Source organism: Bos mutus, chromosome 2, assembly GCF_027580195.1.
Source record: "Bos mutus isolate GX-2022 chromosome 2, NWIPB_WYAK_1.1, whole genome shotgun sequence".
NCBI lineage: Eukaryota > Metazoa > Chordata > Mammalia > Artiodactyla > Bovidae > Bos > Bos mutus.
The window spans coordinates 16557689-16572016 of record NC_091618.1 but is presented as its reverse complement, the minus strand read 5'-3'; the positions used below and the strand labels follow the sequence as shown (position 1 = coordinate 16572016).

Here is a 14328-nt window from a genome sequence, read left to right as displayed (position 1 = left end):
AATTTATTGAAAGGCTCTTGGGAGCTCATAACAACAGCTCTTGGAAAACGTGGCAGAGCAAATGGGCAGAAGCCAAGGCAGGCTGGGCAACTGGAGCCCCAGGGGCAGCCTGGATGGGATGCTGCTGTTAGCACTGCTGCCCTGGGTCGTGGGTCTTAGCATCACTTGCTGCCAACGTGGGACCCTCTGGCTGTCTGAGTGTAAGTCATGGGTCACAGTGATGTCAGTGATGCCGTGTCCAGAACACTTTCAGTTTCTGTATTCATAGTAGGAGCCTGGGCTTGGTCTCCCACCAAGTCACACACTGAGGGATTCCCCTCAAATTAGTTGATAATGCAAATACTAGGGAGCCCTCCAAGAAGGCAGCTCCTCTCTACAGGGAAGACTTGGGACAAAGAACGCCTGGTGGATCTGTTAGAAGACAAGAATGAGGAAGAAGGAGACACTGAGAAGTGTATGAAATGAGATGGGCTTCCGGACAGCAGGACTCATTTGGAAATGCCATCTGTCTACAGAACAGTGGATGCGAAGTGCTGCATACTTTATATTTCCTGAGCAGATACTTTAACAAAAGGAAGGGTGGGCAAATGCAGCTTTGTTGATGACACCCATCTTGGTGAGTTCCCAAAGAAAATAAAACTTTTTTTCTGAGAAGGAAACGGTGATTGCCTTGGCCTTCAGAAATACTTTCAGAGAGGGTTGTGTATGATGAACCGTGGGATCTAGGACCCTTGGAAGTGAAGAGCAGAGGCAACTGATGGACTGGGAGAAAGAAGAGCAGCTGAGAACCGGGAAGGTTAGACATGTTTAAAGAATAACTATGACTTATAGAGCAAAAGAGCTGGAAGGAGGCAATCATGGTCAAGAGCTCCCACTTCCAGAAATGGAAACGCTCCTGGAGGTCCTAGGAGTGAGGAGGTGACCACAGGACCAAAAGGCTGGGGTGGAGAAGAGTGTCCAAAGCTGTAGGAAAGACCAGGAGGAGACGCCAGGGTCGCAGAGGGCTGTCCACGTGGGTTTCAGCATCACCCAGGATCACGGCAGGAAAGGAGGAGACAGGAAGCAGAGAGGGCCCAGCCTCTTGAACATGGAGGAGGAGGGATGTGTATGACTGTAGCCAGGACATGAGGTGACTTGAGCCCCAGAGGAGCCAGCACTCCTATCCTGGGAGTAGCACTGGGCACTTGGCAATGCTGCCTCACACCCCACCTCCCCTACCACCCTGACTGTGCAGAAGAGCAGAGCAAGCTGCAGAAGATGCTGCATCCAGGAGAGACTGGGATCTTGCTGGCTGGCCTTTCTACCTCCACTCGTTTCTCAAGGGCTGAGCCCGGAACTGCTGTTTCCACTTTCCATGGTAACTCATGACAAATGGAAATGGGACCTACCCATTGATGTGCTATGGAGACACTCAAGAGACATACATCGAATTTACACTAAGAGCCCAGGTCTTTTGATAACTTACCTCCCCTATGTTCCCCCATCTGCCCAGGGCTTCTCTGCCCATAGTTGGCCCTTCACAAATGCTGACCAAAGCCTCAGGAGCACGTCAGCTCTGACTATCACTTAAGAGAGGCTCCAGGGAGTCCAGTTAGTCTGTGGGAACAACGGCAGGCTCCGCCTCCCGACGCCACCCCAAGGCCTCCAGGGAGCTCATTTCAGAGACGACATTGGGTCCTCATGGCTCTGCACAGCCTCTTTACACAAGCTCCCTTCTCAAATTTGCCCATCCTGTCTAATATATGGTGGTTACCTCTGGAGAGTAAAGCTACAGGTGACTTTCTTTTTTTCTTTTCCTTTAGGCTTAATTCTTCCTTTAAAAAAAAAAACTGTAATAAAATACATATACAATTTACCATCTTAACCATTTAAGTGTATAATTCAATATTATTCAAGTATATTCACATTGGTTTGCAACCAATCTCCAGAACTTTCAAACTGAAACCCTGTACCCATTAAACAACTATTTCCCCCTCCCCCCATCCCCTAGCAATTACTTTAAATTGCTTTCGTTTTCACTCATTTGTAATTTCCAATTTTCTAAAATGAGTATTGTTTTTACAATTGAATTTCAAAAACCCCAGAACATTTTGTACAATCTCCTCCACTTTGCAGTCAGGGGGCCAGGGGCCTGAGCTGGGGAGAGTCTGCAGGGAGAGTCCCGTAGCACCCAGGGGCCCTACAGCCCCTCGCCAGGGAGGCCACGGTTCCTTCTGCCGCAGTTCCCCCTCAGGAGGAGAACGGGCCAGGCGCTGTAGCAGGACAAGTTCTGGCCATGAACTGAGTCCTGGCTGAGCACCCAGCTATCCATGGGGACTCAGGATGGAGCTTCATTTCAGGACTTACTCCATCTCTCTTCTTACCTCAGGGCTTTCTTAGTGGCTGGGCAGGAAAGAATTTGCCTGCAGTGCAGGAGATCCAGGAGACACCGGTTCGATCCCTGGGTCAGAAAGATCCCCTGGAGGAGGGCGTGGCAACCCACTCCAGTATTCTTGCCTGGAGAATCCCATGAACAGAAGAGCCTGGTGGGCTACAGTCTGTGGGGTCTCAGAGTCAGAAACGACTGAGCACACATGCACCCTCTTCTCACTTCACTGAGCCCCAGGCAGTCCTCACGGGGCACCCTTTGTCCTTGGGTGGCCCATGTCTCTTGTCCCCAGAGATTCTCTGGCCAGTCAGGCCCAACGCTCCGTTCATCTCAGGCCCCCAAGCCAGCATGTGAGGAGGTGAGAATGGAGGCAGGCAGGGGCCTCTGCTCATACATGTGGTTCCTCAGTCGGTGCCAAGTCTCACCTTCTCTAGGACAATCAAAGAACGTTCTTTGGGTGGCTCTGGAGGAGGTGGGGTGGGGAGCTTGTAGGGGTCAGGGCAGGAGTAAGGGTTGAAGGTAATGAGGATGTGAAGGGTAATTTCCGCCTTGTTAATCTGAGGGTATCTGTTACCAGCAGTGACTTCTGCACCCACACAGAAAACCAGCTGAAGTGCCAAAGTGCGATGCTCCAGAGTGTCAGGGCCTCTTGTTTTGCAAATAAGGGACCCAGGCAAGTAAGGAGAGGCAATTTGCTTGATGCCGGGCGGGGGTGGGGGACAGCAGGGAGAGTGGGGGCTGCACAGGAGGTGGCAGCACAGCTGAAATTGGAAGCAGGTCCCCTGGATCCCAGGCACACCTGCCACCTAGTGGCTCCACCAGGTGGAAATCCCAGAGCAGAATAAGTCAACTGGGGGCCGGGGAGCGGTTGGGTCAGAGGAAGGTCGCAGGTTCCCAGGTGCACCAAGAGCTAGAGGGGGCAGAGTGGACCAGAACCGGAAGCTCAGCAAGAAATGGAAAGGGAGGGCCGCCCCGGAAACACTTCAGAAACTGGGGGTGGGTGGGGGAACCCCCAGATGGAGTCTTGCCGTGCCCAGTTAACCAGACATGATGTTCCTACCAGGGCAGGGCTGTACCAGGAGGCCTGGGGGCCTGGAGAGCAGACAGCAACCTTATAATCCTTCCAATACATGTGTGGGGGCAGTAGTCAGGTGCTAGTCAGAGTTACTAGGTTGAAGTGGGGTAGGGGGACAGAGGATAGCCTGCAGAAGAGGCAGGTGTGGCCCCCCAAAGCTGGGTGTGACCTTCTGGCCCCTTGGGGTGAAGCGGCATGAGGCTCCTCTCAGGAGGGGTGCGTCCCTTGCTGGCCCCCTGGGCTACTGTTCTCGGCCAGAGGCTGGGCCTGGCTGCCCGGGGAGCCCGTGTCACCCAGGATGCTGCCCACGGTCACCCTGCTGAGGCTGTAGGAGCTGTGGTGGGCTCTGTGGCCACGGCACTGGGTCCCTGGGCACATGGCCTCCCGGAAGGCGTCCCGGAAGCGGGTGGACATGAGGCTGTAGAGCACGGGGTTGGCGGCCGAGCTGAGGTAGAAGAAGACTCCGGAGATGACGTGCACGTACTGGAAGGCCAGGAGCAGGCCCTCGGTCCAGCGGGACACGAAGCTCCACATGAGGCGGTCGATGTGGAATGGGGCCCAGCAGATCCCGAACACCACGACCAGTACAACTGCGGGCAGAGAGGGCGCCTGTTCTCACCTCCGTGCCTCTCCCACAGGCCACCCATGCCCACAGTCCAGCTGGAAGCTTCTGGAAGTCTGTCTGCCCTGGCCGTGCGCCTTTAGGAGAGGCTACTCTCATGCCACTGCCGCTGACTGACCAGTGGGCTGTGCCCTGGACCAGCCGTGGACACCCGAGCCAAGCCTGGCCTGGTCCGGTTCTCTCGCCGTGGAACTGGAACTGAGTGTGTGACACAGTGTGGCTAAGGACCCCTCTGGTGACACTCGGGGGCCATGCCTGCTGATGCATAAGCAGGGAGAAGCAGGAGAATGGGGCCTGTGGTCAGAGGACAGTAGACGGGGAGGTCATGGAGGGAAAGGGAGATGAACACCGGCCCCCATACACACACACACACACACACGATGAACACCGGCCCCCATACACACACGACGAACACTGGCCCCCATACATACACACAGACACACACACGTGATGAACACTGGCCCCCATACACACACACACGATGAACACTGGCCCACACACACACACGACGAACACTGGCCCCCATATATACACACACACACACACACACACACACGATGAACACCGGCCCCCATACACACACACACACACACACACACACACACGATGAACACTGGCCCCCATACATACACACAGACACACACACATGATGAACACTAGCCCCCATACACACACACACAATGAACACTGGCCCACACACACACACACGACGAACACTGGCCCCCATACATACACACACACACACACACACGATGAACACTGGCACCCATACATACACACACACACACGATGAACACCGGCCCCATACACACACACACACACACACACGATGAACACTGGCACCCATACACACACACACACACACACACACTGAACACACTGGCATACATACACACACACACACACACACACACATACACCACGATGAACACTGCATACATACACACACACACACACGATGAACACCAGCCCCACACACACACACACACACTGGCCACCCACATACATACACAGACACACACATGATGAACACTGTGATGAACACTGGCCACGGAACACACACACACACACACACACAATGAACACTGGCTCCCCATACACACACACACACACACGATGAACACTGGCACATACACACACACACACACACACACACGATGAACACTGCCCTATACACACACACACACACACACGATGAACACTGGCACCCTATACACACACACACAGACACGATGGCCCTATACACACACACACACACACACACACGATGAACACCGGCCCCCATACACACACACACACACACGATGAACACTGGCACCCATACACACACACACACACACACACGAACACTGCCCCTATACACACACACACACACACACACACACACACGATGAACACCAGCCCCACACACACACACACGACCAACACTGGCCCCCATACATACACACAGACACACACACATGATGAACACTAGCCCCCATACACACACACACAATGAACACTGGCCCACACACACACACACGATGAACACCGGCCCCCATACACACACACACACACACACACACACGATGAACACTGGCCCCCATACATACACACAGACACAGACACATGATGAACACTGGCCCCCATACACACACACACGATGAACACTGCCACACACACACACACACACACACATTTAACACTGGCCCCATACATACACACACACACACACACACACACACATGAACACTGCCACACACACACGATGAACACTGAATACACACACACACACACACACACACACACACTGAACATCGGCCCCCATACCCCACACACACACACACACACATACACACATGATGAACACCAGCCCCCATACACACACACACACACACACGATGAACACCAGCCCCCACACACACACGACGAACACTGGCCCCCATACATACACACACACACACACATGGCCCCATACACACACACACGATGAACACTTGCCCACACACACACACACACACACACGATGAACACTGGCACCCATACACACACACACACACGATGAACACTGGCACCCATACATACACACACACACACACACGATGAACACCGGCCCCCATACACACACACACACACACACACACACGATGAACACCAGCCCCCCACACACACACGACCAACACTGGCCCCCATACATACACACAGACACACACACATGATGAACACTAGCCCCCATACACACACACACAATGAACACTGGCCCACACACACACACACACGATGAACACTGGCCCCCATACACACACACACACACACACACACGATGAACACTGGCCCCCATACACACACACACACACACACATGAACACATACCCCATACACACACACACACACACACACACATGAACACTGCCCCTATACACACACACACACACACGATGAACACCAGCCCACACACACACACAACACACTGGCCCTATACACACACACACACAGACACATGATGAACACTGGCCCCACACACACACACACGATGAACACTGGCCTAACATACATACACACACACACACACATGATGAACACTGGCCCCATACACACACACACACACACACACTGGCACCACACACACACACACACACACACACACACACATGATGAACACTGGCCCCATACACACACACACACACACACACACACACTGAACACGGCCCCATACCATACACACACACACACATACACACATGATGATGAACACCAGCACCACACACACACACACACGATGAACACCAGCCCCTACACACATTTAACACTGGCCCCATACATACACACACACACACATGATGAACACTGGCCCCATACACACACACACGATGAACACTTGCCCACACACACACACACACACACGACGAACACTGGCCCCCATACATACACACACACACACACACACGATGAACACTGGGACATACATACACACACACACACACACACGATGAACACTGCCCCATACACACACACACACACACACACCACGATGAACACTGGCACATACACATACACACACACACACACACGATGAACACTGCCCACACACACACGATGAACGATGAACACTAGCACCATACATACACACACATACACACACGATGAACACTGCCCTATACACACACACACACACACACACACGATGAACACTGGCACCACACACACACACACACACGATGAACACTGCACCCTATACACACACACACACACACACCACATATGAACACTATACACATACACACACACACACACCATACACCCATACATACACACACACACACACACACACGATGAACACTGCCCCTACACACACACTCACTGGAGGAACACCAGCCCCATACACACACACACACACACACACACGAGGAGAACATGGCCCCTATACATACACACACAGACACACACATGATGAACACTGGCCCCCATACACACACACACGATGAACACTGGCACACACACACACACACACACACACACGATGAACACTGGCACCCATACATACACACACACACACACACACACACACACACACTGAACATCGGCCCCCATACCCCATACACACACACACACACACACACACACACTCTCTCACTGGAGGGGAAGGGAGATGAACACCGGCCCACATACACACACACACACACACACACACCCACTTGCCTGCCTTGGCCCTAGAAGCCTTCAAAGCCCCAGCCCCCAGCTCTCCTGGGCTCAGCTCAGTATCCTTCCTTCACGAACTCCCCTTTCTTTGAAAGGTCCCATCCCACCCCCAGAAAAAAGGCAGGACAGGCAGCCAAGCCTTCACTCTTTCTCCAGAGCGTCCCTCCAGCCCTGCTCTTAACCCTGCCCTTCCTTGGGTCTCTGCCAATCAGATCTGCCTTGATTTCTGTCCCTTGTTCCCCGTGTTTGCTTCTCCAGCTCACGATCCTTCCCCCGCAGTGTCTCCCCCTCTTACGGCCCTCTGTGGCCTTCCTCATAACCTGGGATTTCAGTCAGAACATGGCTTACAACATCCCCAGCACATGGCCTGGTGCGTAGTAGGTCCTCAGAAAGTGAAGACAGGAGAGAGAAGAAAACCAGAGCCCCAGGCCAGCAAGCAAGGTGGCCTTAAGGAAACACCCAACTTTCCCAGGGTAAGAGCCACCCCAGAGGCAGAGATCGGCCCTAGTGGGCAGGGAAGTAGGAGGCAGCAGGGGCAGGTGGTCTCTAGTGCAGGGGTGAGCACACAGCTCCAGGTCGGGTCCACCTTAGGAGGCGGCACAAGTGACTGTGGGATCTGGGACACTGTTCTTGGGGGTGAGAGGAGTGAGTCCCTCTGTGGAAGCAGGGCAATCCCCAGTTCGCTGGATAAAATCCCTTCGCTTTGACCAAAGTCTCACCAGCCCCATCCTGTCCTGGCCCACCCCACCTACCTGATTCAGACCCTGTGGAATAGGGCAGGGTGGGGAGAGAATCAACGACTGGGTTAGCATCAGTTTGCCTGTTTTCCCCAGGACCACTGTATATGAGAAAGTGTTAGGCCTAGGGCCATCAGATTATTACACAACTGTTAGATCAATTGACACCCACAACTTAGGGGGATGGTATTAACTATTTGTTTAGGAGTCCTGTGTTATAGGAGTGTGTAGAAGCTGTCAGGTCCTGGAAGAGGGCATGGCAACCCACTCCAGTACTCTTGCCTGGAGAATCCCATGAACAGAGGAGCCTGACAGGCGACAGTCCATAGGGTCACACAGAGTTGGACACGACTGAAGCGACTTAGCATGCATAGGGCCACAGTAAGATCCAGAGTCTCAAGCCAGCTGAGTGTGCCCTAGCCAGCCCCAGCCCCCACTGTCCTGATCACATAGACCCTCACAAACATGCCTCTAATGAACTCTTTTTTCTCTCACTATTTTTTTTTTTTTTTTTTTTTGGCTGTACTGTGTGGCATGCAGGATCTTAGTTCCCACACCAGGGGTCAAAATTGCGCTCCCAGCATTGGGAGTGCAGAGTCCTAACCACTGGACCACAGGGAAGTCGCACAACCTCTTTTAGATCATGGTCACTTGTGTGGTCCCCAATGAGCCACAGACATGGCATGCAGGAAATTCATCACCTTGCCTTTCCAGCACCCCCATCCCCTTCTTTTGGGAATTTTGCTCCCCCTGATCCCACCATGTGGATCTATGAGGGCTGCTCACCTCAGCATCCTGCCACTCTGGCCCTGTGGCAAGCCATGACCTAAGCCCACCAATGAGAATCCTTCCCTGGGATTTTCAACTGCCACTAAGGGAAGAGGACAGTTAGTTCCGCAGGAAAGGAGAACTCTGTGTCTGAGGTCATGCCCCCAGGCTGCTCAGGGAAGGACAGAACCAAGACATATTTGGGAGCAAAGATAAGAGACCTGGGGGTCCAGAGCCCATGAACAGCTCCGTCATCCTGGAGCCCAGCTTCTGCCCTGTCTGCCTTTGGTCCCATGAGCCAGCTTCTTGGTGATATCTGTGCATTTGCACCAAGCCCTGACCTTAAAACAGTCAAGACAGCAGCTCTACTCTTGCTGTCTTAAGGTTCTTAATCATTTTTTTAACAGGGAACCCTGAATTTTCATTTTGCATTGGGCTCCACAGATTATGCAGCCGATCCTGCTATGAACCATTCACATTTATCCTTCGTGTCAATTTCTCACAAGTTAATCTAAAAGAGTATGCACACATAAGCATGCACACACGGGGATGGGGGTGGGGTTACTCCCCCTCACGCTAATCCCCCATCGTAAACCCAAACATTCAACCCCTTTCCCCAGGCCCCAGAAACCCCCAGCTCCATGCCTAGCGCCTGGCTCAGTCCCCCTTCCCAGCAGCAACACTTACACAGCATCTTGGTCACCTGTGTCCGACCCCGATCCTGCAGCCCCCGCAGCCTGCAGCTGTCGCTTGTCCTGGCCCTGCCCTTGGCCTCCTGCCTGGGGATCAGCTGTCTCTCACGCCGCAGTCGCAGGCCGATGAGCAGGTAGAGCACGCTGATGGTGGCCATGGGCAGGCAGAAGAAGAGCACCGCGGTGGCCTGCACCACCAGGTTGTAGATGGCTTTCGGGCGCACCAGGGTGCACACAGTGGAGCTGGGCACCAGGCCCCGGCAGGGCACATCTAGCTGCCGGATGCCGTGCAGGCTGGTGTTGGGCAGAGAGCAGAGCACGGCTAGGCCCCAGATGGCTGCGAGTACGCGGCGCACGTGGGCGTGCGTCACCACCGACCTGGCCCGCAGCGGGTGCACCACGGCCACGTAGCGCTCGACGCTCAGGGCGGTGACGTTGAGCACCGAGGCCAGGCAGACGGTCTCAAAGAGCAGCGTGCGGAAGTAGCAGCCGCCGGCGCCCAGCAAGAACGGGTAGTTATTCTGCATCTCGTAGAGCTCCAAGGGCAGGCCCACGAGCAGCACCAGTAGGTCCGACACGGCCAGGCTGAAGAGGTAGTAGTTGGTGGGTGTGCGCATGGCCCTGTGGCGCAGGATGACCGTGCAGGTCAGCGCGTTGCCCACCGCGCCCACCGCGAAGATCAGCAGGTAGGTGACACAGATGGGCACGAACAGCTCCGTCTGCTGGGGCCCCAGGTACTTGAGCCTGAGCTCTTCATCGGTCAGGTTCAAGTCCTGGGGGTCAAAGGGCCCCAGAGCCCTGCTGCCATTGCAGGACAACGGGCTCCTTGCACCCAGGGACCTGTCTCCAGGGAGGATGGAGCAGTTGAAACAGAGAGGAACCTGTGAAACGGAAGAGAGAGACACCCAGAAAGTCACTCAGGGAACCTGGCTCTATCCTAATTCCAGCTAAAGGTGCCGTTGACACAAAGAAGGCCATTATTTTTTGTGCCACTGAGAAAGAAAAACTCTGCCATCCATTGTAAGACCCATCACAATTTCATCTTAAAAATGTACATCTTAGGGACTTCCCTGATGATCCAATGGCTGACACTCTGTGCTCCCAATGCAGGGGGCCCAGGTTCGATTCCTGCTCAGGGGACTAGATTCTGTACGCAGCAACAAAAATCCTGAGTGCTGCAACTAAGACCCAATGCAGCCAAATAAATAAAAAATTTTAAAGAATTCTCCCCAAAATATACATCTTAAAAATGATTTTTTAAAAAGTGGGACTTCAATTTGTTAAAGATTTATTTATTTATTTTCTTTTGGCCATGCTGGGTCTTCACTGCTGTGCAATGGGCTTTCTCTTAGTTTCAGGAAGCGGGGGCCACTCTTTGTCGCGGGGCTCAGGCTTCTCACTGCAATGGCTTCTCTTGCTGCCGAGCACAGGCTCTACGTGAGTGGGCTTCAGTAATTGTGCCTGGTAGGCTCAGTAGTTGTGGTGCATGGGCTTAGTTGCTCTGCACCATGTGGGAACCTCCCAGCCCAGGGGTCAAACCTGGGTCCCTTGCATTGGCAAGCGGATTCTTAACCTCTAGACGACCAGGGAAGCCCCGGAACTTCAATTTTTAATTTCACAAGCTACTGAAACCTTTGGTTAGTGATGGAAACTCTCAAGCACGCACTATGCCATCGGCAGTCCCTTTCAGTCTCTACTCTTCCAAGCCATGGACTTTGGGAGAGACACTCAGTTTGGGCACCTGTAAAATGGGCACAGTGCACAGTATCAGTTGGTCCTGATGAGCAAGGAAGGGTTCTGGAAACACCTGCTTGGATTCAAATCTAGCCTCACCAATTTCGAACTGTGGGACCATTTGCATGGTAACCTCTCTGTGGCTGTTCCCTTATTACAAGGATCCAGAAATTTAATCCATGAAAGGTATTAGCACACCGTCTGCCTGACATACAAAAGGGCCTGATTACATGACCTTGCTGGGAGGACTGGGTCACTGGGCATCAAGCAAGGGAGTGAAAGGGCCCAAAACTATAATGCTGATCCAAAAGTTAGTGCTTACTTCTGTTTTCTATCCCCTGAACCGTTTGAAGTCCAAGTATTTGATACCTTTGATGCTGCCAGTTCTGAGGTTCACTCTCCTCCCTCTGGCTCCCCATCTCTTTGCCAGCCCACCAGAGAGAGTGGGGCTTCCCACATGGCACTAGTGGTAAAGAACCCTCCTGCCACTGCAGGAGACATAAGAGACTCAGGTTCGATCCCTGGGTTGGGAAGATCCCCTGGAGGAGAAAATGTCAACCCAGTCCAGTATTCTTGCCTGGGAAATCCCTTGGACAGAGGAACCTGGCAGGCTACAATCCATATGGTCTCACAGAGTCAGACACGACTGAAGTGACATAGCAGGCAGATAGAGTAGCTAAGGACCCTGGCTATGAAGCTAAACAGACTGACTGGGGATCAAGTGCCAGGTCCGCCATCCTCTTCTGTGACAGGCCCTCACTGTGCCTCAGTCTCCTCATCTGTAAAATGGGTAAGTAGATACAGCCTACCTCCTAGCTAGTTTCTGGGAAGAGTAAATGAGAGAATTAAGTTCTCAGGAACATGCCTGATAAATTTCAGGTGCTCAACTCCAATGCATAGTGACATGATCCTTACTTCTCACCCAGCAAATGAAGGACAGTCGAAGGGACACGGGGCAGGGGCTGAACGGGATTCCTCTGGTCCTGTGGCTTGTTGCGAAGACTGGGAGCTGCCCACCTGAGCCTGTTCCTCAAACCGGCCACCACCACCTCCCCTCCCTTCTGAGCAACCGCCGATTTTCCGGCTTGGTTTCTGGGTCCTCTCCCTGGATCCTGGCTCCAGCTCCATTTCATTTCCTCAGATGCGGGTTCGGGGCTTCCCTTGCCCACGTACCTGTGTACCCACCGTTCAACTTTCTTTTTCAGGTCCTTCTCTCCCCTAAATCCCAAGTATTCTTCACCCCGAGTATCTTCTCACCAAAGTCTCCACCCAGAAGCCTCCCCCAGCCTTCCTGCCTCTCTGACACCGAATCCCCGCATTTTGGGATGGAGGGGCATCTTTATCCCCTCAAAAGTTCCTCCCGCCCCTGCCTCCCCCGGCCTCCCTACCCGGGTTGCTGCGAGAGCTAAGCCGGGACCGCAGCGATGAGCTGAGAACGCGCAGGCGCCGACCGGGTTCGAGAGAGGCTCCTGCGAACCCGGGGAAAGGTCGCCGCACCAGAGCCCCCCATGCCTCGCGGCGCGCAAGGCCGGCGAAAAGACAGATATACCCAAGGAGACTGCGAGTCCTCCGGAGAGCGGGGTGGCGGGGAACGCGTCTCAACTGGCCCTGCGATCCCTACCGCTCTGGGGCGACCCTGCGGGCGCGCCCTCCCCGCCGCGCCCACATCCCGCGCACCTACCATGCCGCCTGCGCCCCGCGAGATCCCAGGGGCCGGGAGCCCACGCGCCGAGCGCTGGCCGGGCGTCCTCGCACTGATCGGCTGACGGACGCGGCGCTAGAGCGGGCCGACTGGCAGTCTGGAGGCGGCCAGCCCGCTAGCAGCCCGCAGGTCGCCCCGCCCGTCGGGGGCCAGGGGCGCTCTGGCCCAGACAGCCAACAGGGGGCAGTGGCGTCCCCTCAGCCCAGTTTAGCCCCCCTCAACGGCTGAACCCTGACACACTTATCTGGGGGTCCCACCGACGCCACAAACTGTAGCGATTGTGTTTCCAAGTGTTTGATGGGGGACGCTTCCAGGAACACCGGAACCCTCACAGCAACCCATTTTATAGATGAGCAAACTGAGCCTCAGAGAGATGCCATTGGAGTGATCAGGGTCTCACATCTCTGTCCCCGTGTTCCAGCATGCTGACTCTTCGCATAACCCTTCTTACAGTGTCCTTCCAGATCCCACCTTCTCCAGCCCTGCCTTTCAAACTTACCCCCAAGGACATCCCACCAGCCCCTCCAAATCAACAAGCCTCAAAGGGTCTCATCCCAGGCTCCTAGGCTTCACATGGGATTCCTCCCCTTCTGTCTATCTCAGTCCCTGGACAGCAGTCTCCACCCCCTCCCCCTTCACCCCCTCTGCCTTTGGGTCCTCCAGCCCCTAAGTCCAGGTCTTGGCTGTGCCCCCTCCCCGAGGACTGCTGTAAGAACCTCCACTGTCCCTCTAGTGTGGCCTCCCACCGCCCAGCCATCTTCCTGAACATCCCCACAATAGCATTCCACTCCTTGGAAACCTTCTGTAGGGCCCAACACTCCCTTCTGAATAAGAACACCGGAGTCTAGCCTGGTATTGGACCTCCCCACTCCCGCTTGCCTTCCTGGTCCCCCTACCCCTACGCACCAGCCCACACCCCCATAAGCATATTCTCCCACCCCATATACCCCAA

At 54.2% G+C, this 14328-nt stretch overlaps 1 protein-coding gene across 1 annotated transcript; it reads right to left on the bottom strand.

Annotated features, from left to right (window-relative positions):
• NMUR1 (neuromedin U receptor 1) lies at positions 1 to 13416 on the bottom strand. The gene is made up of 3 exons (XM_070379803.1): positions 13356 to 13416; positions 9936 to 10821; positions 1 to 4033 (listed from the first exon to the last, which is right to left on the bottom strand). The coding sequence occupies exons 1-3, from the start codon at positions 13356 to 13358 to the stop codon at positions 3651 to 3653; spliced, it is 1272 nt and encodes a 423-aa protein (XP_070235904.1). The 5' UTR covers positions 13359 to 13416; the 3' UTR covers positions 1 to 3650.
• Between the last annotated feature and the right edge of the window lie 912 nt (positions 13417 to 14328).

Coding starts and splice junctions, on each gene's coding strand:
- NMUR1 (XM_070379803.1), bottom strand. Junction 4,034..9,935: donor ACAGGTGACCAAGATGCTGT/GTAAGTGTTGCT, acceptor CTCTGCCCGCAG/TTGTACTGGTCGTGGTGTTC.